The 26176-nt window shown below is 71.1% G+C and overlaps 1 protein-coding gene across 3 annotated transcripts; it reads left to right on the top strand.

The window, feature by feature from the left end:
- The first annotated feature begins 4520 nt into the window (after positions 1–4520).
- PARP10 (poly(ADP-ribose) polymerase family member 10) lies at positions 4521–26149 on the top strand. 3 transcript variants are annotated; one of them, XM_089775896.1, is made up of 11 exons: positions 4521–4674; positions 6241–6398; positions 6478–6723; positions 8116–8349; positions 8472–9328; positions 9756–9968; positions 10962–11067; positions 11306–12097; positions 24366–24511; positions 25277–25419; positions 25811–26149. In XM_089775896.1, the coding sequence occupies exons 2-11, from the start codon at positions 6242–6244 to the stop codon at positions 26142–26144; spliced, it is 3228 nt and encodes a 1075-aa protein (XP_089632022.1). In that variant the 5' UTR covers positions 4521–4674; position 6241; the 3' UTR covers positions 26145–26149. The 3 variants fall into 3 exon arrangements, with proteins under 3 accessions (XP_089632022.1, XP_089632023.1, XP_089632021.1); XM_089775897.1 differs by having other exon boundaries at positions 10965–11067; positions 25245–25419; positions 25811–26144; XM_089775895.1 differs by having other exon boundaries at positions 25245–25419; positions 25811–26144.
- The last annotated feature ends 27 nt before the right edge of the window (positions 26150–26176 follow it).

Genomic DNA, 26176 nt, shown 5'->3' with positions numbered 1-26176 from the left:
CCCCCGCCAGTCACTGCCCAAAGGGCGCTCAGTCCCCCGAGCTCCAGCTACCTCACGTCCCCCCCATTCCCCCCGCCAGTCACTGCCCAAGGGGCGCTCAGTCCCCCGAGCTCTAGCTACCTCACGTCCCCCCCATTCCTCCCGCCAGTCACTGCCCAAGGGGCGCTCAGTCCCCCGAGCTCCAGCTACCTCACGTCCCCCCCATTCCCCCGCCAGTCACTGCCCAAGGGCGCTCAGTCCCCCGAGCTCCAGCTACCTCACGTCCCCCCATTCCCCCGCCAGTCACTGCCCAAGGGGCGCTCAGTCCCCCGAGCTCCAGCTACCTCACGTCCCCCCCATTCCCCCCTCCAGTCACTGCCCAAGGGGCGCTCAGTCCCCCGAGCTCCAGCTACCTCACGTCCCCCCCATTCCCCCCGCCAGTCACTGCCCAAGGGGTGCTCAGTCCCCAGAGCTCCAGCTACCTCACGTCCCCCCCATTCCCCCCGCCAGTCACTGCCCAAGGGCGCTCAGTCCCCCGAGCTCCAGCTACCTCACGTCCCCCCATTCCCCCCGCCAGTCACTGCCCAAGGGGCGCTCAGTCCCCCGAGCTCCAGCTACCTCACGTCCCCCCCATTCCCCCCGCCAGTCACTGCCCAAGGGGCGCTCAGTCCCCCGAGCTCCAGCTACCTCACGTCCCCCCATTCCCCCCGCCAGTCACTGCCCAAGGGGCGCTCAGTCCCCCGAGCTCCAGCTACCTCACGTCCCCCCATTCCCCCCGCCAGTCACTGCCCAAGGGGCGCTCAGTCCCCCGAGCTCCAGCTACCTCACGTCCCCCCCATTCCCCCCGCCAGTCACTGCCCAAGGGGCGCTCAGTCCCCCGAGCTCCAGCTACCTCACGTCCCCCCATTCCCCCGCCAGTCACTGCCCAAGGGGCGCTCAGTCCCCCGAGCTCCAGCTACCTCACGTCCCCCCATTCCCCCCGCCAGTCACTGCCCAAGGGGCGCTCAGTCCCCCGAGCTCCAGCTACCTCACGTCCCCCCAAGGAGAAAATTTGTTCCTCTTGGTTTCTGAGGGCAGGACAAGGAGTAATGGGCTTAAAGTGCAGCAGGGGAGGTTTGTCAAATATTGGAGGTTTGTCAGGGTGGTCAAATATTGGAATAAATTGCCAAGGGAGGTGGTGGAATCTCCCTCTCTGGAGATATTTAAGAACAGGTTAGATAGACACCTGTCAGGGATGGTGTAGACGGAGCTTGGTCCTGCCTTGAGGGCGGGGGGCTGGACTCGATGACCTCTCGAGGTCCCTTCCAGTCCTATGATTCTATGATTCTTGGGGTATGTCGACACTACCCCGCTAATTCGAACTAGCGGGGTAATGTAGGCATACCGCACTTGCAGATGAAGCCCGGGATTTGAATTTCCGGGCTTCATTTGCATAAGCGGGGAGCCGCCATTTTAAAATCCCGCTGGTTCGAACCCCATGCAGCGCGGCTACACGGGGCTCGAACTAGGTAGTTCGGACTTGGATTCCTATTCCAAACTACCGGTACACCTCGTTCCACCAGGAGTACAGATAGTTCAGATTAGAAGCCTAATCCCAACTAGCTAGTCCATGCCCCGTGTAGCTGCGCGGCTCGGGGTTCGAACTAGCCGGCATTTAAAAATGGCGGCTCCCCGCTTATGCAAAATGAAGCCCGGGAAATTCAAATCCTGGGCTTCATTTGCAAGTGCGGTATGCCTACATTACCCTCCTAGTTCGAACTAGCGGGGTAGTGTAGACATCCCCACAGAGCTCCCCACATCCCGTACGTCGGCACACCCATACCAGCCCACAGAGCCCCCTCCCCCATACCTCGGCCCCCCCACACCCACCCGCAGAGCCCCCCTCCCCCGTATCTCGGCCCCCCCCACCCGCCCACTGAGCCCCCCTCCCCCATACCTCAGCCACCCCCACCCGCCCACAGAGCTCCCCCTCCCCCCGTACCTCGGCCCCCCCACCTGCCCACAGAGCCCCCCCTCCCCCATACCTCGGCCCCCCCACACCCGCCCACAGAGCCCCCTCCCCCCATACCTCGCCCCCCCACCCGCCCACAGAGCTCCCCCTCCCCCCGTACCTCGGCCCCCCCCACCCGCCCACAGAGCCCCCCCTCCCCCATACCTCAGCCACCCCCACCCGCCCACAGAGCTCCCCCTCCCTCGTACCTCGGCCCCCCCACCTGCCCACAGAGCCACCCCTCCCCCATACCTCGGCCCCCCCACACCCGCCCACAGAGCCCCCTCCCCCCGTACCTCGCCCCCCCACCCGCCCACAGAGCTCCCCCTCCCCCCGTACCTCGGCCCCCCCCCACCCGCCCACAGAGCCCCCCCTCCCCCATACCTCAGCCACCCCCACCCGCCCACAGAGCTCACCCTCCCCCCGTACCTCGGCCCCCCCACCTGCCCACAGAGCCCCCCCCTCCCCCGTATCTCGGCCCCCCCCACCCGCCCACAGAGCCCCCCCTCCCCCATACCTCAGCCACCCCCACCCGCCCACAGAGCTCCCCCTCCCCCTGTACCTCGGCCCCCCATCTGCCCACAGAGCCCCCCTCCCCCATACCTCGGCCCCCCCACACCCGCCCACAGAGCCCCCTCCCCCCCATACCTCGGCCCCCCCACCCGCCCACAGAGCCCCCTCCCCCATACCTCGGCCCCCCCACACCCGCCCACAGAGCCCCCTCCCCCCGTACCTCGCCCCCCCAGCCGCCCACAGAGCCCCCCTCCCCCCGTACCTCGCCCCCTCCACCCGCCCACAGAGCCCCCTCCCCCCGTACCTCGCCCCCCCACCCGCCCACAGAGCCCTCCTCCCCCCGTACCTCGCCCCCCCCACCCGCCCACAGAGGCCCCTCCCCCCGTACCTCGCCCCCCCCACCCGCCCACAGAGCCCCTCCTCCCCCCGTACCTCGCCCCCCCCACCCGCCCACAGAGCCCCTCCTCCCCCCGTACCTCGCCCCCCCCACCCACCCACAGAGCCCCCTCCCCCGTACCTCGCCCCCCCACCCGCCCACAGAGCCCCTCCTCCCCCCGTACCTCGCCCCCCCCACCCGCCCACAGATCCCCCCTCCCCCCGTACCTCGCCCCCCCCACCCGCCCACAGAGCCCTCCTCCCCCCGTACCTTGCCCCCATCCGCCCACAGATCCCCCCTCCCCCGTACCTCGCCCCCCCACCCGCCCACAGAGCCCCCCTCCCCCCGTACCTCGCCCCCCCCACACCCGCCCACAGAGCCCCCTCCCCCCGTACCTCGCCCCCCCCACCCGCCCACAGAGCCCCCTCCCCCCGTACCTCGCCCCCCCAGCCGCCCACAGAGCCCCCCTCCCCCCGTACCTCGCCCCCCCCACCCGCCCACAGAGCCCCCTCCCCCCGTACCTCGCCCCCCCACCCGCCCACAGAGCCCCCTCCCCCCGTACCTCGCCCCCCCCACCCGCCCACAGATCCCCCCTCCCCCGTACCTCGCCCCCCCACCCGCCCACAGAGCCCCCTCCCCGTACCTCGGCCCCCCCCACCCGCCCACAGAGCCCCCTCCCCCCCGTACCTCGCCCCCCCACCCGCCCACAGAGCCCCTCCTCCCCCCGTACCTCGCCCCCCCACCCGCCCACAGATCCCCCCTCCCCCCGTACCTCGCCCCCCCCACCCGCCCACAGAGCCCTCCTCCCCCCGTACCTCGCCCCCCCCACCCGCCCACAGAGCCCCTCCTCCCCCCGTACCTCGCCCCCCCCACCCGCCCACAGATCCCCCCTCCCCCCGTACCTCGCCCCCCCCACCCGCCCACAGAGCCCCTCCTCCCCCCGTACCTCGGCCCCCCACCCGCCCACAGAGCCCCTCCTCCCCCCGTACCTCGGCCCCCCACCCGCCCACAGAGCCCCTCCTCCCCCCCCGTACCTCGCCCCCCCCACCCGCCCACAGAGCCCCTCCTCCCCCCGTACCTCGGCCCCCCACCCGCCCACAGAGCCCCTCCTCCCCCCGTACCTCGCCCCCCCCACCCGCCCACAGATCCCCCCTCCCCCCGTACCTCGGCCCCCCCCACCCGCCCACAGATCCCCCCTCCCCCCGTACCTCGCCCCCCCACCCGCCCACAGAGCCCCTCCTCCCCCCGTACCTCGGCCCCCCCACCCGCCCACAGAGCCCCGCCCGCACCCCACAGCCAGGGCGGGGGCGGGTTCAGGGTTACCCAGCGCTGAGCCCGCCCCCGATGCGCGGAACCAGCCAATCTGCGCAGCCTCGACAGCTCTCCGGTGCCCCGCCCCCAGACGGGCCCCGCCCCTTAGCCCCGCCCCCAGATGGGACCCGCCCCCGGCAGCGTCTTGGTTCCCTGGCTTCGCAGGCGGGCTGATCTGGGGGCGGGGCCGGGGGCGGGGCCTAGCCGGCGGACGGGAGGGGGGCGGGGCCGGGGGCGGAGCGGGGCTGAGCCGGCGGGGGCGGGGCCGGGGGCGGGGCCAGGGGCGGAGGCGGGGCGGGGCTGAGCCGGCGGGGGGCGGGGCCGGGGCGGAGGCGGGGCGGGGCTGAGCCGGCGGGGGGCGGGGCCGGGGCGGAGGCGGGGCGGGGCTGAGCCGGCGGGGGGCGGGGCCGGGGTTGCGGCGCGTCCGCCCATTTTCACTTTCGGTTCTAGCGCGGCGGGGTCGCGGGGCCCAGTGGAGGGGGCGGCCCGGAGCACGTGGGGCCGGGTAAGTTGGGGGCGGGGCTCCGGTACCCTGCCCCCTTCCCCGTTCGGGGGGGCGGCCCGGTGCCGCGGGGATCTGCCCTGCCCCCCTCCCCGTTCCGGGGGGCGGCCCGGTGCCGCGGGGATCTGCCCTGCCCCTTCCCCGTTCCGGGGGGCGGCCCGGTGCCGCGGGGATCTGCCCTGCCCCCTTTCCCCGTTCCGGGGGGCGGCCCGGTGCCGCGGGGATCTGCCCTGCCCCCTTTCCCCGTTCCGGGGGGCGGCCCGGTGCCGCGGGGATCTGCCCTGCCCCCTTTCCCCGTTCCGGGGGGCGGCCCGGTGCCGCGGGGATCTGCCCTGCCCCCTTCCCCGTTCCGGGGGGCGGCCCGGTGCCGCGGGGATCTGCCCTGCCCCCTTTCCCCGTTCCGGGGGGCGGCCCGGTGCCGCGGGGATCTGCCCTGCCCCCCTTCCCCGTTCCGGGGGGCGGCCCGGTGCCGCGGGGATCTGCCCTGCCCCCTTCCCCGTTCCGGGGGGCGGCCCGGTGCCGCGGGGATCTGCCCTGCCCCCTTCCCCGTTCCGGGGGGCGGCCCGGTGCCGTGGGGATCTGCCCTGCCCCCTTTCCCCGTTCCGGGGGGCGGCCCGGTGCCGCGGGGATCTGCCCTGCCCCTTCCCCGTTCCGGGGGGCGGCCCGGTGCCGCGGGGATCTGCCCTGCCCCTTCCCCGTTCCGGGGGGCGGCCCGGTTCCGTGGGGATCTGCCCTGCCCCCTTCCCCGTTCCGGGGGGCGGCCCGGTTCCGTGGGGATCTGCCCTGCCCCCTTCCCCGTTCCGGGGGGTGGCCCGGTGCCGTGGGGATCTGCCCTGCCCCTTCCCCGTTCCGGGGGGCGGCCCGGTGCCGTGGGGATCTGCCCTGCCCCCTTCCCCGTTCCGGGGGGCGGCCCGGTGCCGTGGGGATCTGCCCTTCCCCGTTCCGGGGGGCGGCCCGGTGCCATGGGGGATCTGCCCTGCCCCCTTCCCCGTTCCGGGGGGCGGCCCGGTGCCGTGGGGATCTGCCCTGCCCCCTTCCCCGTTCCGGGGGGCGGCCCGGTGCCGTGGGGATCTGCCCTGCCCCCTTCCCCGTTCCGGGGGGCGGCCCGGTGCCGTGGGGATCTGCCCTGCCCCCTTCCCCGTTCCGGGGGGCGGCCCGGTGCCGTGGGGATCTGCCCTGCCCCCTTCCCCGTTCCGGGGGGCGGCCCGGTGCCGCGGGGATCTGCCCTGCCCCCTTCCCCGTTCCGGGGGGCGGCCCGGTGCCGCGGGGATCTGCCCTGCCCCCTTCCCCGTTCCGGGGGGCGGCCCGGTGCCGTGGGGAGGTGCCCTGCCCCCTTCCCCGTTCCGGGGGGCGGCCCGGTGCCGTGGGGATCTGCCCTGCCCCCTTCCCCGTTCTGGGGGTGGGGCGGGGGCTGTGGGGAGGAGCCCTGCCCCCCTCCCTGTTCTGGGGGTGGGGCGGGGGCTGTGGGGAGGAGCCCGGCCCATCCACTTTGTTCTCTGGGGTACTGTGGAGGTGCCCTGTGGTGGGGGGCAGGGTGGGGCTGCCCAGGCTGAGCGGGGGTCCTTGCAGGATGGCGGAGGCGCTGGAGGTGCTGGGGGTGCCCCCGGACATGGAGGACGAGCTGCTGGTGCTGTATTTCGAGAACCGGCGCCGCTCGGGCGGCGGCCCCGTGCTGGACTGCAGGCGCCAGGGCGGCCGCGCCGTCCTGACCTTCGAGAGCCCCGAGGGTGAGTGGGGGGCCGGGGCTCAACCCTCCCCTCCCCTCCCCCTCCCGCGGGCCGGGGGCTCATGGTGCCTCCCCCGCAGATGCGCAAAGGGTCCTCTCCAAGCCCAGCCACAGCCTGCAGGAGACCCGGCTGGCAGTTCGCCCGGCTGCCCCACGGGATTCTGGGAAGCTGCTTCTCCGGGGCTTGCGCCCCCAGACGGACAGCAGCCTGCTGGAGCTGTACCTGGAGTGCGTGCTGAGCGGCGAGGGCGGGCGCTGCACCGTCCAGCGCAGCCCCGCCGGGGACCAGGCCCTGGTGCAGCTGCAAGAGCCGCTCGGTGACGCAGGTAGGGGCTGGCCCTCAGGCCGGGGGGCAAAGGGCCGTCAGCAGGGGAGCCCCCGGCACAGCCAATGGCTCGGTGTCGGCGCGGAGCGTCGCCGGATCCCCTCCGCCCGCGGCTTGGTCTGCACCCGCCGTCCCCAGGCCTGGGCGGGGCGTCCCTGCCGGGGGCGTGGCCAGTGGCGCAATCCCCCGCAGAGCGCCGGCTCTCAATCATGCAGCTCCCTCGGGCCAGCGGCTGGCTCTGGTCCGGTGCCCGGCCGCGGAGAAGGCGGGAGAGTCGGGGCTGAATCCCAGAGCCGGGGCGCTGCGGAGGGAGGGCGTCGGGCTGGCCGTGGGGGGAGAGGCGAAGTATCGTGCCGGGTCGGCGCCTGGCCAGGGCCGCGGTCCCGGGGCAGCGCTGAAGGTGAATGGCGGAGGCTGTGCCAGGCCCCAGGGCAGAGGCTCCGTGGGCGGGGGAGCACTGGCACGGGGCAGGCAGGATGGCTCCTCTTAGCGGGGGAGCTGAATCCGAGTGCGGCAAAGAGAAAGGGGCCGATACTGGCTCTGCCGTCCTCTGGGGCCGCCCCCGTGGCCCTCGCGGCCCATCCCAGGCCACTGGCTGAGGGTCTGAATGGGCTGGCACTCCCGCCCTGCCTGCGTGTGCCCCAGCCGCCTTGGGGGGCCTGGGAGAGGCACCCGCTGCTGGGTGCGTTGGCCCCGCCGGGCCCCAGAGTGGCTGGTGCCCGCTGGCCTGGACATCGGGTGGCAGACATAGGAGCTGGCAGCACCTCCGAGCTGTGCCTGTGGCCAGGCTCGGGCCTCCTGGCGGGTGTTACCGAGCCAGCCGCTTCCCCACGTCGACCTGGGGCTCTGAGGGGGAGCTCTCCCCACTGCCCTTGGTTGGGCTGGGCCTTGGGGCCAGAGGGACCGTTATCCTCCCCCCAACCCCTGGCTGGGCTGTGGGGGGGGGGTGTCTCTTCCCCCGCCCTTAGCCATGTTGCAGCCAGGAGCTAGCAGGTTTAAAACAAAAGGAAGTATTTCTTCACTCAGCGCATTGTTAACCTGGGGAACTCCTTGCCAGAGGATGTTGTGAAGTTCAGGACTTGAAGAGGGTTCAAAAAAGAGCTAGATAGTTGCATGGAGGTTTGATCCGTCAGTGGCTGTTAGCCAGGCTGGGCAGGGAGGGTGCCCTGGGCCTCTGTTTGTCACAGGCTGGGAATGGGCGACAGGGGAGGGATCGCTGGATGGTTCCCTGTTCTCTCCGCTCCCTGTGGGGCACCGGGCACTGGCTGCTGTGGGCAGGCAGGACCCTGGGCTGGAGGGATCCTTGGTGTGACCCTGCCCGGCCGCTCTGAGGTTCTTATGGGGTTCTGACCCCCGCCTGGCCGGGCCGAGCCGACTCTGCTTTGCCTTGCAGAGTTCCTGGGCCTGGAGGAGCGCGTGGGCCGGCGGATGCTGGACGGGGCGCTGCTGGCCGTGGAGCGGGTGCAACAGACAGACAGCGTCCTGGTGCGGAGCCAGGGGGCCGAGCTGAGCCGGGACCTGCTGGAGCTTTACTTTGAGAGCAAGCGGAGCGGCGGGGGCAGCGTGCAGGCGGTGAGGGTGCTGGCAGGGGGCAGAGCGGCCGTCGTCTCCTTCCAGGACTGGGCAGGTGTGTGGGGCTGTGCTGGGGGGCAGCTGGCATGGCACCAGGCCCATGTCTCAGGCGCTTGAGGCGAGCGGGCCGGGGGCGTCCCTCTCCGGGCGGCTCTGACCCGTGTCCCTGCCCTGCAGCTGTGCCACGCGTGCTCAAGAAGCCCCACAGGCTCCAGGACCGTGACCTGGATGTCTCCCCCTACTACGACTTCCTGGAGCCCCCTGGCCCGGGGGGGGAGGCCGAGGCCCCCCCAGGAGAGGCAGTGGCCGTGGAGGACCGCCCCCCAGAGCTGTGCCTGAGTATCGAGGATGCAGCCAAGGGGCGGCTGCTGGAGGCTGCGTTCCCGGAGCTGCAGGCCGCGTTCCCGGAGCTGACGCTGCGGCTGGAGGAGGGCAGGGTCTGGATCTCAGGAGGGGCTGCCGCCCGGCGCTGCCAGCTGCAAACACGGCTCCAGGACACCCTGCAGGGGATGGCCCAGGAGCTCCTGCCGCTGCCGGCCCAGAGCCTTGGCTTCCTGCAGCGCGGCGACGTGAGGGAGGAGCTGCAGCGGCTGCTGGCCAGCCAGGGCCTGGCGGCCGGCTACGCGCCCAGCGGGAGCGCACTGAGCGTCACGGCGCTGAGCCCCACGGCCGCCCGCCAGGCCGTCTCCACGCTCTGCGCCGCCCTCAGCCCCTTCTGCCTGCCCGTCTCGGCGCAGCAGCGGCACGCCCTGGGCTCGCCGCGCTGGGAACGGCTGCTGGCCACGCTGCACTGCTGCACCGCGAGCCTGGCGCCGGGCGGCGAGCACCTGCAGGGCCTGGCGCTGTGCGGCTGGGAGCGGGAGGGCCGGGAGAGGCTGCAGGCCTTCCTGCAGGACGCGGCGCTGGACGAGAGCCTGGTGGCCATGGAGCCGGGCCAGCTGCGCTACCTGCAGCTCTACTACCAGGAGCTGCTGGCCGGCATCGCCGAGGTCACCCTGCTGCCGCTGGAGGGTTCCGACATCTCCGGCTTCAGGGTGAGTCGCGCGGCCGGAGGCGTGGGGACTACAGGTCCCAGCAGCCAGTGCAGGGAGGTCATGTGGGGCACGGCAGAGCGGTGCATTCTGGGGGCTGTAGTCCGCACTGCGCTGGCTGGAGGCTGCTGCGGCGTGCCCCCTCCCTTCCAGGCAGCTGGTGCTGTGCACGTCACTCCCCCACTGGTGCCCCGTGGCTGGTGCTGTGCCCTCAGCCCTCCCGCACTAGTGCCCCATAGCTGGCCCTGTGTCTGTCACCCTTCCCCCACTGGCGCTGCGCCCATCACCCCTCCCCCACCAGCACCCCCTGGCTGGCGCTGTGCCCATGTCACCCCCCCCCCGCCGGCGCCCCACATCTGGTGCAGGGCCCGTTTCCCCCTCCCCCGCGGGCGCAGAGTTGGCGGGCTCCTCACGCCGTCTCTCCCTGCAGCTGAGCGGGGAGGCGGGCGCGTGCCGGGCGGCGGCCGAGTTCCTGCAGAGCCTGCTGGGCACGGTGAGCGGGCAGCCGGTGACCCTGCAGCTGCCCGGCGTCGCTCGCTTCCTGCTGGACGAGGGAGGCCAGCGTGTCCTGCGGGAGCTGGAGAGCCGCTTCCAGTGCACGCTTGGGCTGGAGCAGGTGCACTGGAGCCCCCCCTTTGCACAGGTACGTCCCCGCCGTGGGGCACAGCCAGGGCCACAGGGTGCCCGTTGGATGGGGCAGGCAGCCCTCACCCGGGTGGTGCGGCTGGGGGGCCAGCTGGGGGCGGGGAGCAGGCAGGCTTGGGGGGTGGCATTTGAGGGCAGAGAAGGGACTGGCTGGGGGGCTGGCTGCAGGGGGGGCTTTTGCGGGGGCTGGCAGTTGAGGGTGGGGAGGGGCCGGCTGCAGGGGGGGCTTTTGCGGGGGGCTGGCAGTTGAGGGTGGGGAGGGGCTGGCTGCAGGGGGGGCTTTTGCGGGGGCTGGCAGTTGAGGGTGGGGAGGGGCTGGCTGCAGGGGGGGCTTTTGCGGGGGCTGGCAGTTGAGGGTGGGGAGGGGCCGGCTGCAGGGGGGGCTTTTGCGGGGGCTGGCAGTTGAGGGTGGGGAGGGGCCGGCTGCAGGGGGGGCTTTTGCGGGGGCTGGCAGTTGAGGGTGGGGAGGGGCCGGCTGCAGGGGGGGCTTTTGCGGGGGCTGGCAGTTGAGGGTGGGGAGGGGCTGGCTGCAGGGGGGGCTTTTGCGGGGGGCTGGCAGTTGAGGGTGGGGAGGGGCCGGCTGCAGGGGGGGCTTTTGCGGGGGGCTGGCAGTTGAGGGTGGGGGGGGCTGGCTGCAGGGGGGGCTTTTGCGGGGGCTGGCAGTTGAGGGTGGGGAGGGGCCGGCTGCAGGGGGGGCTTTTGCGGGGGGCTGGCAGTTGAGGGTGGGGAGGGGCTGGCTGCAGGGGGGGCTTTTGCGGGGGGCTGGCAGTTGAGGGTGGGGAGGGGCTGGCTGCAGGGGGGGCTTTTGCGGGGGCTGGCAGTTGAGGGTGGGGAGGGGCCGGCTGCAGGGGGGCTTTTGCGGGGGCTGGCAGTTGAGGGTGGGGAGGGGCTGGCTGGGGCGGGAGGGGCCGGCTGGGGGGGATAGCGTCTCTGAGCCGGGTCCCAGGCTGCTGCCTGCAGGACTGAGGGTGCCCCCCCCCGTCTGTCTCAGCAGGAGCCTGAGGGGCCCGAGGGGCCCGTCCCTCTGAGCTGCTGCCAAGACCACCCGGAGGCTGCCCAGCGGCTGGACCCGCCCGACGGCGCCACCCCCAGCATAGGTGAGGCTGTGGCCGGGGTGCGGCAGGCCCTGGCCGTTGCTCTGGGGGAAGGCCTGGATGTGCCGGGGCAGGGTGAGGCTAGCGCTGTTGGGGGCCCAGCCCCAGGCCCGGGGGTGCACCCAGCGCCAGTCCCCTCCGTTCCCCCCGCCCTGCAGCTCTTCCCCTCCCGCCGGGCAGCCTGGGTCTGGGGCAGGGCTTGGACCCGTCCCCAGCCCGTCTGACCTGCCGTCCCCTGCAGAGGAGATCAAAGGCCTGCTGGCCGCCCTGGAGCCCAGCGCCGTGGCAGGGGAGGCCCCAGACCCAGCAGCGAGCCCCCCGGAGGAGCCGGAGCCGGATCTGTACACGGAGGGGGAGCACCGGGGCCTGGCGGATGGCGAGGAGGAGGAGGAGGAGGAGGAGGGGCTGTGCTGCGGCGCCCGGGCGGAGGGCAGCGCGGAGGAGGAGGCCCAGCTGCTGCTGGCCATCCAGCAGTCCATGGACAGCCGGCACTGGGAGGAGGAGGAGCTGCAGCGGGCCACGGAGCTGTCCCTGCGCTCCTACCAGCAGGAGCAGGGCCAGGGGGGGGCGGCGCCCGACCCCAGCCTGCAGGCCGTGCTGGAGCAGTCCCTGGAGGAGGTGCTGAGCGTGGCCGGCTCCGTCCGGCTCACCGTCTACGCGGCCTACGAGCAGGACGTGAGCGCGCTGCCGGGGCAGCTGGAGCAGGCGCTGCGGGCGCAGCAGAGCCAGGAGACGGTGGAGAGCGAGGCTCTGCGGGCGCTGCCCTCGCGCTGCCGCGCGTACCTGGCCCAGCTGCAGCGCCAGCACGCCGTGCGCATCTCCCTGCAGGGCGCCACGGCCAGCGTGCAGGGCTTCACCGCCTACGCCGCCCGCGCCGCCCACGCCCTCCGCCTCTCCCTGCAGCGCCTGCAGGCGCCCGCACACGGGGACCCGCCCGGCGCCCCCCAGGCCTGGCCCCCAGGGCAGAAGCAGCTGGACAGGCCCTTTGGCGGGGACTTGGAGCGCATGGAGGACGGCAGCGGACCCCCTGCAGGTAGGTGCTGTCCGTTCGTGCCGTGGGGCTGCCAGGGTGGCTCTGGCCTGTGTCGTGCGGGGACCGGGGGGGCAGTCAGGGTCCTGTCAGTCCTGTGCGCTGCGGCCCCCACCCGCATGAGAGCAGCGTCCCCCCGCCCGCGGCAGCGAACCTGAGGACACCGGTGCCCAAGGCCCCTCAGTGGCAAGGAAGGACGAGGAGAGAGGCCCCCCCCCCGGTGATCCTTGCAGGACCCCCCGTCCCTGCCAGTCCTGACCCACACGTGGCCATTGGCCCCCTGTGCCCGTGAGCTCGGAGCCCCGGGCCCAGCCACTGCAGAGGATGGAGCTGGGGGCTGGTAGGAGCAGGAGAGGAGCCGGAGTCCCCCGCGCTGCCCTGCTGGCCCCACAGCTCTGAGGGGAGGCGGATCCGGGCCCCCTTGCGCTGGGAACCTGAGCCTCAGGCTGGCGCTTGGACGGGCCCCTTCGCCCCATTTGTTCTTGTGCTTCCGGCTCTTCCCGCATGTTTCTGCCGCGCGCCTGGCTCCCTGCTGCAGCCGGGCCGGCAAGCCAAGCTCGGCTCGTCAGACCGGGTGCCCTGCCGGAGCGCAGCCTTCCCCGAGCCACGTCTTCCCGGCCTGGGCCCGTGGCCGTATCGCTGTCCCGGCCTGGGCCCGTGGCCGTATCGCTGTCCCCGCCGGGCCGGCCTAGCCCTGTGTCAGCGCGAGCCACGTCTTCCCGGCCTGGGCCCGTGGCCGTATCGCTGTCCCGGCCTGGGCCCGTGGCCGTATCGCTGTCCCCGCCGGGCCGGCCTAGCCCTGTGTCAGCGCGAGCCACGTCTTCCCGGCCTGGGCCCGTGGCCGTATCGCTGTCCCGGCTGGGCCAGCCTAGCCCTGTGTCAGCGCGAGCCACGTCTTCCCGGCCTGGGCCCGTGGCCGTATCGCTGTTCCCGACAGGCCGGCCTAGCCCTGTCTCTGCGCGAGCCACGTCTTCCCGGCCTGGGCCCGTGGCCATATCGCTGTCCCCGCCAGGCCGGCCTAGCCCTGTGTCAGCGCGAGCCACGTCTTCCCGGCCTGGGCCCGTGGCCGTATCGCTGTCCCGGCCTGGGCCCGTGGCCGTATCGCTGTCCCGGCCTGGGCCCGTGGCCGTATCGCTGTCCCGGCCTGGGCCCGTGGCCGTATCGCTGTTCCCGCCAGGCCGGCCTAGCCCTGTGTCAGCGCGAGCCACGTCTTCCCGGCCTGGGCCCGTGGCCGTATCGCTGTCCCGGCCTGGGCCCGTGGCCGTATCGCTGTCCCGGCCTGGGCCGGCCTAGCCCTGTGTCAGCGCGAGCCACGTCTTCCCGGCCTGGGCCCGTGGCCGTATCGCTGTCCCGGCTGGGCCGGCCTAGCCCTGTGTCAGCGCGAGCCACGTCTTGCCGGCCTGGGCCCGTGGCCGTATCGCTGTTCTCGACGGGCCGGCCTAGCCCTGTGTCAGCGCGAGCCACGTCTTCCCGGCCTGGGCCTGTGGCCGTATCGCTCTCCCCGCCGGGCCGGCCTAGCCCTGTGTCAGCGCGAGCCACGTCTTCCCGGCCTGGGCCCGTGGACGTATCGCTGTTCCCGACGGGCCGGCCTAGCCCTGTGTCAGCGCGAGCCACGTCTTCCCGGCCTGGGCCCGTGGCCGTATCGCTCTCCCCGCCGGGCTGGCCTAGCCCTGTGTCAGCACGAGCCACGTCTTCCCGGCCTGGGCCCGTGGCCGTATCGCTCTCCCCGCCGGGCTGGCCTAGCCCTGCGTCAGCGCGAGCCACGTCTTCCCGGCCTGGGCCCGTGGCCGTATCGCTCTCCCCGCCGGGCCGGCCTAGCCCTGTGTCAGCGCGAGCCACGTCTTCCCGGCCTGGGCCCGTGGCCGTATCGCTGTTCCGGTCGGGCCGGCCTAGCCCTGTGTCAGCGCGAGCCACGTCTTCCCGGCCTGGGCCCGTGGCCGTATCGCTCTCCCCGCCGGGCCGGCCTAGCCCTGTCTCTGCGCGAGCCACGTCTTCCCGGCCTGGGCCCGTGGCCGTATCGCTGTCCCGGCCTGTCTCTGCGCTGTGCTCAGCCCCCACAGCAGCTGGTCGCAGAGCAGCCGTTCTCATCTGGCGCAGCGCGCAGGCCTCTGCTCTTGGGGCTATTGAACTTCCTCCTGTTCCTGTCTCCGCAGCCTTCGTGGGCAGCCAGATTTCCTGGGACTCAGCAGCGTTCCAGGCCACCCCGGTGCGGTGCCACGTTGTTAGTCTCGACGCTGGGTGGGCGGGGCCACGCCCCGTCCCACGAGTTCATGTGGTGGCCCCGCCATACCGGCCCCACTTCCTCCTGCCTGGAGACCCCCATGTCTCGGGTCTGGGACCTGCCCCTGGAAACGGGGCGTGTCCGGCCGGGCGCCTGAGCCTCGCCTGCTCCCGGTCACGCTCGCCATCTGTCATTGCCTGGCTCGCCTCCTGGGCACGGGCTCGTCTGTCGCGGGGGCCGAGGGCCAATCGCCTCGCGCGCCAGGTCAGCGCTGGCCAGGCCCACACCCCTTCCCCTGGCTCCTCTTGGCTGCAAAGGGTGAAATGGAGCCAGGAGGCTCCATGGGTGCAGCGCCAGTAAATATACCGGGTGTGACACGGGGGGGTGGGTCTGCTCTGTGACCCGGGTCCCCCTGCGCTGGGCTGTGATTCCCACGGACTCCCCCACGTGTGGAATGGCCCAGACACGGGGGGGGGGGTCTGCTCTGTGACCCGGGTCCCCTGCGCTGGGCTGCGATTCCCACGGACTCCCCCACGTGTGGAATGGCCCAGACACGGGGGGGGGGATCTGCTCTGTGACCCGAGTCCCCTGCGCTGGGCTGTGATTCCCACGGACTCCCCCACGTGTGGAATGGCCCAGACACGGGGGGGGGGATCTGCTCTGTGACCCGGGTCCCCTGCGCTGGGCTGCGATTCCCACGGACTCCCCCACGTGTGGAATGGCCCAGACACGGGGGGGGGGGGGGGGTCTGCTCTGTGACCCGGGTCCCCCTGCGCTGGGCTGTGATTCCCATGGACTCCCCCACGTGTGGAATGGCCCAGACACGGGGGGGGGGGGGTCTGCTCTGTGACCCGGGTCCCCTGCGCTGGGCTGCGATTCCCACGGACTCCCCCACGTGTGGAATGGCCCAGACACGGGGGGGAGGGGGGTCTGCTCTGTGACCCGGGTCCCCCTGCGCTGGGCTGTGATTCCCACGGACTCCCCCACGTGTGGAATGGCCCAGACACGGGAGGAGGGGGGTCTGCTCTGTGACCCGGGTCCCCCTGCGCTGGGCCGTGCGATTCCCACGGACTCCCCCACGTGTGGAATGGCCCAGACACGGGGGGGGGGTCTGCTCTGTGACCCGGGTCCCCCTGCGCTGGGCTGTGATTCCCACGGACTCCCCCACGTGTGGAATGGCCCAGACACGGGGGGGGGGGTCTGCTCTGTGACCCGGGTCCCCCTGCGCTGGGCTGTGATTCCCACGGACTCCCCCACGTGTGGAATGGCCCAGACACGGGGGGGGGGGTCTGCTCTGTGACCCGGGTCCCCTGCGCTGGGCCGTGCGATTCCCACGGACTCCCCCACGTGTGGATTGGCCCAGCCCCCTCGGCCCAGCCGGAGCAGAGAACAAGGTGTGACGCCGAGTCGGGGTCCCCCGGTCCTGCACCCCTGTAGCAGCCAGAACAGACTCTGCCAGCCGGTAGAATAGGGGGGTTATTTCTTCTCCAGGATACAGTCCAGCACAGACGGGACGTGGCTACAGGAGTCTGGGCCTGGATGCCTCAGCCCCCTTGGTATAGGGGGTCCATTGCCCCGCCCCCCAGACCCTCAGCTAAAAGCTGTCCCCTTCATGTTTCCCAGCCAGCAGCTGACCCTTCCCCGACACCTCCCTTGTTTTGTTCCCTGCCTGCCCTCAACCGGTGGGACAGGTTGGGTCTTTGCCTCTGTGACCATAGGCAGCCGTTCTGCCGGGCAGTGCTACAGGTACCGGCCAGTAGGGGTCACCCCAGCCCACTGCATCACAAGGCTCTTCCCAGGGGGAGAGACACAGGGAGGGAGGCCGAGATGCCACCTGGCGGGGGGCAGGGCCTGGGAGTGGGGCAGTCTTGGCTGGAATGACAGGAAGAGAGGAGACTAAGCTGAGCACTGAGGGATCAGGCCTGTGGGCCCCTCCCCAAGGGGTCTGAGGCTGCCAGCCCCTGACCCCTGTAACCACACCCTGGCTGTGCTGTGCTGTGTGTTGGGGGTGCAATGAACCCCCCTGTTCTGCTGGCTGGAGGAGTCTCGGCGGGGATGCAGGATCCGGGGGAACCCCAACGTGCCGTCACAGTGGTGGCAGAAGTGGGATTCACTGCACCCTGTGGCTGGAGCTTTGTGGCGCCGTGGCGCTGTGCTTGGGCGGTGGGGGCGCCACTGGCGGTGTCTGTGGCACGGCCCAGCAGGAGGGGCCTTAGGACACTGGCCAAACCGGTTCTACTTGTTCAGGGAAGAGAGGGGACACAGGAGGTGTGTGCTGGGGGAGGGGCAGGCTGAGGCTGCTGGGCCTAGGGGCGATGGCCCCCTAACCCAAGGGGTCTGAAGCATTCCAGCCCCGAATCCTGTCATCACCCGCATCTGTGCTGGGCTGTGTCCTGGAGGAGCAATAACCCCCCCCCCCCGGTTCTACTGGCTGGCGGAACCTGTTCTTGCTGCTACGGGGGTGCAGAATCGGGGGGACACGACTGCGCTGCTACAAACGCCCAGCCGCGAGGGACAAGGCGCAGGAGAGGAAGGGCCAGACGTGCTGGAGCAAGGAGCAGGAGAGGAAGGGCCAGACGTGCTGGAGCAGCAGAGGAAGGGCCAGACGTGCTGGAGCAAGGAGCAGGAGAGGAAGGGCCAGACGTGCTGGAGCAAGGAGCAGGAGAGGAAGGGCCAGACGTGCTGGAGCAGCAGAGGAAGGGCCAGACGTGCTGGAGCAGGAGAGGAAGGGCCAGACGTGCTGGAGACATGCTGGAGCTGGAGCAGGAGCAGGAGAGGAAGGGCCAGACGTGCTGGAGCAGGAGAGGAAGGGCCAGACGTGCTGGAGCAGGAGCAGCAGAGGAAGGGCCAGACGTGCTGGAGACATGCTGGAGCAGGAGCAGGAGAGGAAGGGCCAGACGTGCTGGAGCAGGAGCAGGAGAGGAAGGGCCAGACGTGCTGGAGCAGGAGCAGCAGAGGAAGGGCCAGACGTGCTGGAGCAGGAGAGGAAGGGCCAGACGTGCTGGAGACATGCTGGAGCTGGAGCAGGAGCAGCAGAGGAAGGGCCAGACGTGCTGGAGCAGGAGAGGAAGGGCCAGACGTGCTGGAGGCAGAGTGAAGCGATTCCTGGGAGCCGTGGGGCGCTGCAGCGCTCGGCCGGTGAGTCTGCACCCCGGGGACCGGCGGGGCGATGGCCTGCGCCCGACTGCTGAGGGCAGAGCTGCTGGGGCTGTGCAGAGAGAGGGGCCTGCCCGTGGGGAAAGCAGCCAAGGCCCAGCTGATTGCTCGCCTGGAAGAGACTGACCCATCCAGGGGCCTGGATCCTGTCCCAGCGGGGAGCAGCCAGACCCCCCGGGAGTGTCTCAGGCTCTCAGACTGGAGCCCACCAGAGAGACACGGCGCCCGTCGGGCCACGCTCCGCCAGCAGCGGTTGGTCCAGGGCGGGTCCATCCCGGCAGCGCTGCGCCGGCTGCAGATCGAGCTGCGGCTAAAGGAACTGGAGTCACAAGAGCGGCAGGAGCGGGAGAGGCAGAGGCAGCGGCAGCATGAGCGGAGACGCCGAGGGGCCCGGCTGCGGTGAGTGGGGAGGACCCCGGGGGCCCAGGCTGGCCAATCCACATGTGGGTGAGTCAGTGGGAATCACAGCCCAGCGTGGGGGAACCCGGGTCCACGCCCCCCACTACGGCCCGGCGGGGCAGCCACGTAACGTGTCCCTCAAGGCGATTCCACGGAACGCTCAGGGACACGGGTCCAGCCCATCCCTGGCGGGCGTCTGTCCCGCCTGCTCTGCCGTGGCGCCAGGGATGGATTCCACAACCGCCCCCCCGGGCAATTTATCCCAGTGTCTGAGCACCCGGACAGGCCGGACGTTTTCCCCAATGTCCAACCTCAACCTCCCTGGCTGCAGTTCAAGCCCCTTGCTCCTGTCCTGTGCTCAGAGGCCGAGGGGAAAACGTTTTCTCCCTTCTCCTTGAGACACCCTTTTAGATGCTGAAAACGGCTCAGGGCCCCTCCCAGTCGTCTCCTTCCCAACTAACCCAGCCCGATTCCTCCAGCCTCCCCTCCTCGCGCCTGTTCTCGGGCCTTTCCTCGTCCTTGACGCTCTTCTCTGGACCCTCCCCAATTTCTCCACATCCTTCTGGAAATGCGGGGCCCAGACCCGACACAACGCTCCAGCGGAGGCCTGAGCAGCGCAGAGCCGAGCGGAAAAACGACTCCTCGCGTCTTGTATAAGGGGCGCTGGGAGAACACGGCTGAGAGTGTCTGTCCCAGAGAGACAGGGTCACCACAGCCCCAGTGAGCACGTCAGCTGCCCCCCAGCCCGCAAGGACCCTCCCCGGCAGCTCCCCACAACACCCCTGTGCCCCCCAGCCCCCCTTACACAGGGGAGAGGTTCTAACCCATCCCCCACCTCCCCTCAGACACCCCAGTGCTCCCTGTGCCCCCCAGCCCCCCTTACACAGGGGAGAGGTTATAACCCATCCCCCACCTCCCCTCAGACACCCCAGTGCTCCCTGTGCCCCCCAGCCCCCCTTACACAGGGGAGAGGTTATAACCCATCCCCCACCTCCCCTCACACACCCCAGTGCTCCCTGTGCCCCCCAGCCCCCCTTACACAGGGGAGAGGTTATAACCCCTCCCCCACCTCCCCTCAGACACCCCAGTGCTCCCTGTGCCCCCCAGCCCCTCCTTACACAGGGGAGAGGTTATAACCCATCCCCCACCTCCCTCAGACACCCCAGTGTTCCCTGTGCCCCCCAGCCCCCCTTACACACGGGAGAGGTTCTAACCCATCCCCCACCTCCCTTCACACACCCCAGTGTTCCCTGTGCCCCCCAGCCCCCCTTACACACGGGAGAGGTTCTAACCCATCCCCCCACCTGCCCTCACACACCCCAGTGTTCCCTGTGCCCCCCAGCCCCCCTCACACAGGGGAGAGGTTATAACCCATCCCCCCACCTCCCCTCAGACACCCCAGTGCTCCCTGTTCCCCCCAGCCCCCCTTACACAGGGGAGAGGTTATAACCCATCCCCCACCTCCCCTCAGACACCCCAGTGCTCCCTGTGCCCCCCAGCCCCCCTCACACAGGGGAGAGGTTATAACCCATCCCCCCACCTCCCCTCACACACCCCAGTGTTCCCTGTGCCCCCCAGCCCCCCTTACACACGGGAGAGGTTCTAACCCATCCCCCACCTCCCTTCACACACCCCAGTGTTCCCTGTGCCCCCCAGCCCCCCTTACACACGGGAGAGGTTCTAACCCATCCCCCCACCTGCCCTCACACACCCCAGTGTTCCCTGTGCCCCCCAGCCCCCCTCACACAGGGGAGAGGTTCTAACCCATCCCCCCACCTCCCCTCACACACCCCAGTGCTCCCTGTGCCCCCCCAGCCCCCCTTACACAGGGGAGAGGTTATAACCCATCCCCCACCTCCCTTCACACACCCCAGTGCTCCCTGTGCCCCCCAGCCCCCCTTACACAGGGGAGAGGTTATAACCCATCCCCCACCTCCCCTCAGACACCCCAGTGCTCCCTGTGCCCCCCAGCCCCCCTTACACAGGGGAGAGGTGATAACCCATCCCCCCCTCCCCTCAGACACCCCAGTGCTCCCTGTGCCCCCCAGCCCCACCTCATACAGGGGAGAGGTGATAACCCATCCCCCCACCTGCCCTCACACACCCCAGTGCTCCCTGTGCCCCCCCAACCCCCCCTTACACAGGGGAGAGGTGATAACCCATCCCCCCACCTGCCCTCACACACCCCAGTGTTCCCTGTGCCCCCCAGCCCCCCCCTTACACAGGGGAGAGGTGATAACCCATCCCCCCACCTCCCCTCACACACCCCAGTGTTCCCTGTGCCCCCCAGCCCCCCCCTTACACAGGGAAGAGGTTATAACCCATCCCCCCTCCCCTCACACACCCCAGTGCTCCCTGTGCCCCCCAGCCCCCCCCTTACACAGGGGAGAGGTTATAACCCATCCCCCCTCCCCTCACACACCCCAGTGTTCCCTGTGCCCCCCAGCCCCCTTACACAGGGGAGAGGTTATAACCCCTCCCCCACCTCCCCTCAGACACCCCAGTGCTCCCTGTGCCCCCCCAGCCCCTCTCACACAGGGGAGAGGTTCTAACCCATCCCCCACCTCCCCTCAGACACCCCAGTGCTCCCTGTGCCCCCCAGCCCTCCTCACACAGGGGAGAGGTTATGACCCATCCCCCACCTCCCCTCAGACACCCCAGTGCTCCCTGTGCCCCCCCAGCCCCCTCACACAGGGGAGAGGTTCTAACCCATCCCCCACCTCCCCTCAGACACCCCAGTGCTCCCTGTGCCCCCCAGCCCCCCTGACACAGGGGAGAGGTTATAACCCATCCCCCACCTCCCCTCAGACACCCCAGTGCTCCCTGTGCCCCCCAGCCCCCCTTACACAGGGGAGAGGTGATAACCCATCCCCCACCTCCCCTCAACACCCCAGTGCTCCCTGTGCCCCCCCAACCCCCCCTTACACAGGGGAGAGGTGATAACCCATCCCCCCACCTCCCTCAGACACCCCAGTGCTCCCTGTGCCCCCCAGCCCTCCTCACACAGGGGAGAGGTTATAACCCATCCCCCCTCCCCTCACACACCCCAGTGCTCCCTGTGCCCCCCAGCCCCCCCCTTACACAGGGGAGAGGTTATAACCCATCCCCCCTCCCCTCACACACCCCAGTGTTCCCTGTGCCCCCCAGCCCCCCCCTTACACAGGGGAGAGGTTATAACCCCTCCCCCACCTCCCCTCAGACACCCCAGTGCTCCCTGTGCCCCCCAGCCCCCCCTTACACAGGGGAGAGGTGATAACCCATCCCCCACCTCCCCTCACACACCCCAGTGCTCCCTGTGCCCCCCAGCCCCCCCTTACACAGGGGAGAGGTGATAACCCATCCCCCCACCTCCCCTCACACACCCCAGTGCTCCCTGTGCCCCCCAGCCCCCCCTTACACAGGGGAGAGGTTATAACCCATCCCCCCACCTCCCCTCACACACCCCAGTGCTCCCTGTGCCCCCCAGCCCCCCCTTACACAGGGGAGAGATGATAACCCATCTCACAAACTCCGGCCGGTTCTTCCAGTCCCAAAGGCCCTGTCCTCTCATGTCTGACATCGGAATGGCTAAAGGAATCTCCTACGCCAGCGGCACAGGCCCTGCAGGTCCTGGCTTGGGGGTGGCAGAGACGGAGCAGCCTACCGGCTTAGGTCCAGTCTCGGGGGCACGTCCGCAGCTGGGATGGGCCCTTCAGTCCTCTCGGCGCTTCGGTTCCCAGCACAGACCCTGCGGGGAGGCGAGGAGCCGGACTGAGGGGCGAGGGGGGATTCCTGGGCCATCTTCGTGCCCTCGCCCACACGGAGGGATCCCTCTGTCCTGCGCAGACACGTGTCCCAGGGTGCCGTGGGGAGTCCCACGGCCACCCCCTGGCCCGGCAGGACTCTGGGCTGTGCAGGCGGACGCCAGGCCCGCGTCCCAGGCCAGGGCTTGCAGGAAAGTCCCGTCAGTGCCGCTGGTGCCTCCCGGGCTCCACTCTCCGTGGAATGTCTCTGGACGGGCCACGCGGCCCCACCAGGCTGGCTGCTCTGGGGTCGCTGCAGGAGCTGCCAGTGGCAGACGGACACGGTCGGCTCGTCAGTCCAAACGTGGCCCCTGCCCTCCCCTGGTCTGTTCAGTCTGTGCCCACGATCCCTGCGTGGCTGGAACTCGCCCGGGGGCCGTGGCGCAGCCCAGTCCCACCGCCCTCCCCAACGCCTCCTGATGCCGCCCAGAGTCACGGCTGGGCTTTTGCTGGAGTCGCATTGAGCTGGGGGTCCCCAGAGCCCTTTCTGCCGGGCTCCTGCCTGGCCAGCGGCTTCCGCCTCCTCCTCCCGGGGGGCACGTGGCTGTCCTCCCTGTCTCTGCGCGTCTGCCTCCCCCAGCCTCCCTCGGCCCGGCCCTAGGGACTCGCTGCCACTGCGGAGACGGGGACGGGGCCCGCAGGTCAGCCATGGCTCCCGGCCCCTGTGCTGCGTTCCCGCGGCGCTCGCAGCCCGGCCCTGCCCCGCTCGCAGCGACCCGGCCCAGGAACAGGTGGCCTGCGGCTGCCCACGAGCAGGGCTCGCGCTGGCGCTGCCGGGGCCGTGGGACCGAACCCTGCGCCCGCCCCGTGGCCAGCTGCCCCCCAGGCAGTGACCGGAGCAGGCGTTTCCCCAGGGGCCCTGGCCCTCGGTCCGCCGGAGCCCAAGTGGCAAGTTTAGTTATAACCGGCTGAACTGAACCGAGGGCACCGCCGTCGGCACCCATGCTCCTGCGGGGTGGGGGCGCTGTGCTGCGGGGAGGGAGCTTTCTATAGGGGGTGCTGTGCTGCGGGGTGGAGGGTTTCTATAGGGGGCGCTGTGCTGCGGGGAGGGGGGTTTCTATAGGGGTGCTGTGCTGCGGGGAGGGGGTTTCTATAGGGGCGCTGTGCTGCGGGGAGGGGGTTTCTATAGGGGTGCTGTGCTGCAGGGTGGAGGGTTTCTATAGGGGGCGCTGTGCTGCGGGGAGGGGGGTTTCTATAGGGGTGCTGTGCTGCGGGGAGGGGGTTTCTATAGGGGCGCTGTGCTGCGGGGAGGGGGGTTTCTATAGGGGGTGCTGTGCTGCAGGGTGGAGGGTTTCTATAGGGGGCGCTGAGCTGCAGGGAGGGGGGTTTCTATAGGGGGCGCTGTGCTGCGGGGTGGGGGGGTTTCTATAGGGGGCGCTGTGCTGCGGGGTGGGGGGGTTTCTATAGGGGGCGCTGTGCTGCGGGGTGGGGGGTTTCTTTAGGGGGCGCTGAGCTGCGGGGAGGGGGGTTTCTATAGGAGGCTCTGTGCTGTGGGGAGGGGGCTCCAGCAGGGGGCGCTGTGCTGCGGGGAGGGGGGTTTCTATAGGAGGCTCTGTGCTGCTGGGAGGGGGGTTTCTATAGGAGGCTCTGTGCTGCTGGGAGGGGGGTTTCTATAGGGGACGCTGTGCTGCGGGGAGGGGGCTCCAGCAGGGGGCGCTGTGCTGCGGGAAGGGGGTTTCTATAGGGGCGCTGTGCTGCGGGGAGGGGGGGTTTCTGTAGGGGGCGCTGTGCTGCGGGGAGGGGGGTTTCTATAGGGGGCGCTGTGCTGCGGGGAGCGGGGTTTCTATAGGAGGTGCTGTGCTGCGGGGTGGGGGGGTTTCTATAGGGGCGCTGTGCTGCGGGGAGGGGGGTTTCTATAGGAGGTGCTGTGCTGCGGGGTGGGGGGTTTCTATAGGGGGCGCTGTGCTGCGGGGAGGGAGCTCCAGCAGGGGGCGCTGTGCTGCGGGGAGCGGGGTTTCTATCGGGGGCGCTGTGCTGCTGGGAGCGGGGTTTCTATAGGGGCGCTGTGCTGCGGGGAGGGGGCTCCAGCAGGGGGCGCTGTGCTGCGGGGAGGGGGCTCCAGCAGGGGGCGCTGTGCTGCGGGGAGCGGGGTTTCTATAGGGGGCGCTGTGCTGCGGGGAGGGGGCTCCAGCAGGGGGCGCTGTGCTGCGGGGAGCGGGGTTTCTATAGGGGGCGCTGTGCTGCTGGGAGCGGGGTTTCTATAGGGGCGCTGTGCTGCGGGGAGGGGGCTCCAGCAGGGGGCGCTGTGCTGCAGGGAGGGGGCTCCAGCAGGGGGTGCTGTGCTGCGGGGAGGGGGGTTTCTATAGGGGGCACTGTGCTGCGGGGAGGGGGCTCCAGCAGGGGGTGCTGTGCTGCAGGGAGGGGGCTCCAGCAGGGGGTGCTGTGCTGCGGGGAGGGGGGTTTCTATAGGGGGCACTGTGCTGCGGGGAGGGGGCTCCAGCAGGGGGCGCTGTGCTGCAGGGAGGGGGCTCCAGCAGGGGGTGCTGTGCTGCGGGGAGGGGGGTTTCTATAGGGGGCACTGTGCTGCGGGGAGGGGGCTCCAGCAGGGGGTGCTGTGCTGCGGGGAGGGGGGTTTCTATAGGAGGCTCTGTGCTGCTGGGAGGGGGGTTTCTATAGGGGGCGCTGTGCTGCGGGGAGGGGGCTCCAGCAGGGGGCGCTGTGCAGGGGCAGGGCCGGGTTTGGGATCCACATGCTGGTGCCCCCCTGTCCCCAGCGGCGGGCGAGCCGGGCCTGGAGGCGGAGCTGGGCGAGGAGGTGAAGCTGGTGCCGCTGGCCGAGGGCTCGGGGGAGTTCCGCGACACCGTGCGCCTCTTCTACGACACGCTGGAGAATTTCCACAACAAGATCCGCATCGTCAAGGTAGGCGGGGCCCGGCGCTGGGCCGGGGAAGGGTTTTCCCACGTGTCCATGGGAAGCTGCTGCAGCCAACCCCACCCCCCGGTCAGCAGCTGGGTGGCGGGCGCCGGGAGCTGCCCTCTGGCGGGCGGGCGCCGGGAGCTGCCCTCTGGCGGGCGGGCGCCGGGAGCTGCCCTCTGGCGGGCGGGCGCCGGGAGCTGCCCTCTGGCGGGCGGGCGCCGGGAGCTGCCCCCTGGCGGGCGGGCGCCGGGAGCTCCCCTCTGGCGGGCGGGCGCCGGGAGCTCCCCTCTGGCGGGCGGGCGCCGGGAGCTCCCCTCTGGCGGGCGGGCGCCGGGAGCTCCCCTCTGGCGGGCGGGCGCCGGGAGCTCCCCTCTGGCGGGCGGGCGCCGGGAGCTGGGATTTCCAGTCTCAGAAGGACACTCAGCCGAACAGCGTTACCCTGCAGGACTCCCTGCCGCTTGGTGCTGGAGCCTCCTTTGGGCTGCGCCTGGGGTGCAGGTGGTTTTGCGTGTGCCCTGCGGGCTGGGCAATAGCTGAGCTGCTCGGTGCTGCCGGGAGGGCTGTTTCACCGTGGCTCTGGGAACCTGAGCCGGGGCAGAGCTGGTCCCTAGGGCCCCAGCCGGTCTCCGCCGGAGCCGCTGGCCTTGCTAGGGGAGGCCAGGGCCGGCCTGGGGCTGCCCACTGGGCGCCCGGCCTGGCCCTCCCTCGGCCCGGGTGACGCGCGTCCCTGTGGCAGGTGGAGAAGCTGCTGCACCCGCTGCTCTACAGGCAGTACCAGCTGAAGCGGCTCTGCATGGAGAAGGCCCGTGGCCACCAAGCCGTGGAGCGGTTCCTCTTCCACGGCACCACGGAGGAAGCCAGCCGGGAGATCTGCCAGCACGGCTTCAACCGCAGCTTCTGCGGCAGGAATGGTGAGCGGGGGCTTGCACCGGGGGAGGGGCGTGGGCACTTCCCTCGCTCCCTCCTAGCACCCACACCCCAACTCCCAGCTCACATTTCCCCCTCCCCCGAGCCTGCTCCTGCACCCCAAACTCCTCGGCCCCACCCTGCCACGCATCCTCCATGTGCACTGGAGCTTGTTCCGTGCCATAGGCCGGTGCCACGTGGCACGACTCCCCCATCAGCGCACGTGCCAAAATTCATTCCGCACATGCACATTAAAGCCTGAGGGGGACTAGTGCCCCCGGCCTGCCAGAGCCAGGGACGGATCCCAGGGACCCCAGCCCCCCAGCCGCTGGCCCTCCTCACCTCCCAGAATGTGGGGCACCCAGGGGCCCCGCTAACCTGCCTCCCTTCTCGCAGCCACGCTCTTCGGGCACGGGGTCTACTTTGCGGTGAAGGCCGCGCTGTCGGTGCGGGAGCAGTACTCGCCGCGCAGCCCCGACGGCAGCAAGTACATCTTCGTGGCCAAGGCCCTGACCGGGGACTACACGGCGGGCAGCCCCGACATGCGGGCGCCCCCCCTCAAGGAGGCCCCGCTGCGCTACGACAGCGTGGTGGACAACCCCCGGGCGCCGGCCATCTTCGTCATCTTCAACGACACGCAGGCCTACCCGCAGTACCTCATCACCTGCCAGCTGTCCAAGCCGCCCGCGCCGCGCTGAGCCCCCGCGCCCCCAATAAACGCCCAGCCTGAGCCGGGGGCGGGCCGTCGTTTCTGGGCGGGGG

This window comes from Pelodiscus sinensis, chromosome 2 (genome assembly GCF_052426305.1).
Source record: "Pelodiscus sinensis isolate ZL-2025 chromosome 2, ASM5242630v1, whole genome shotgun sequence".
NCBI lineage: Eukaryota > Metazoa > Chordata > Testudines > Trionychidae > Pelodiscus > Pelodiscus sinensis.
This window is presented reverse-complemented; position numbering and strand designations above follow the sequence as displayed.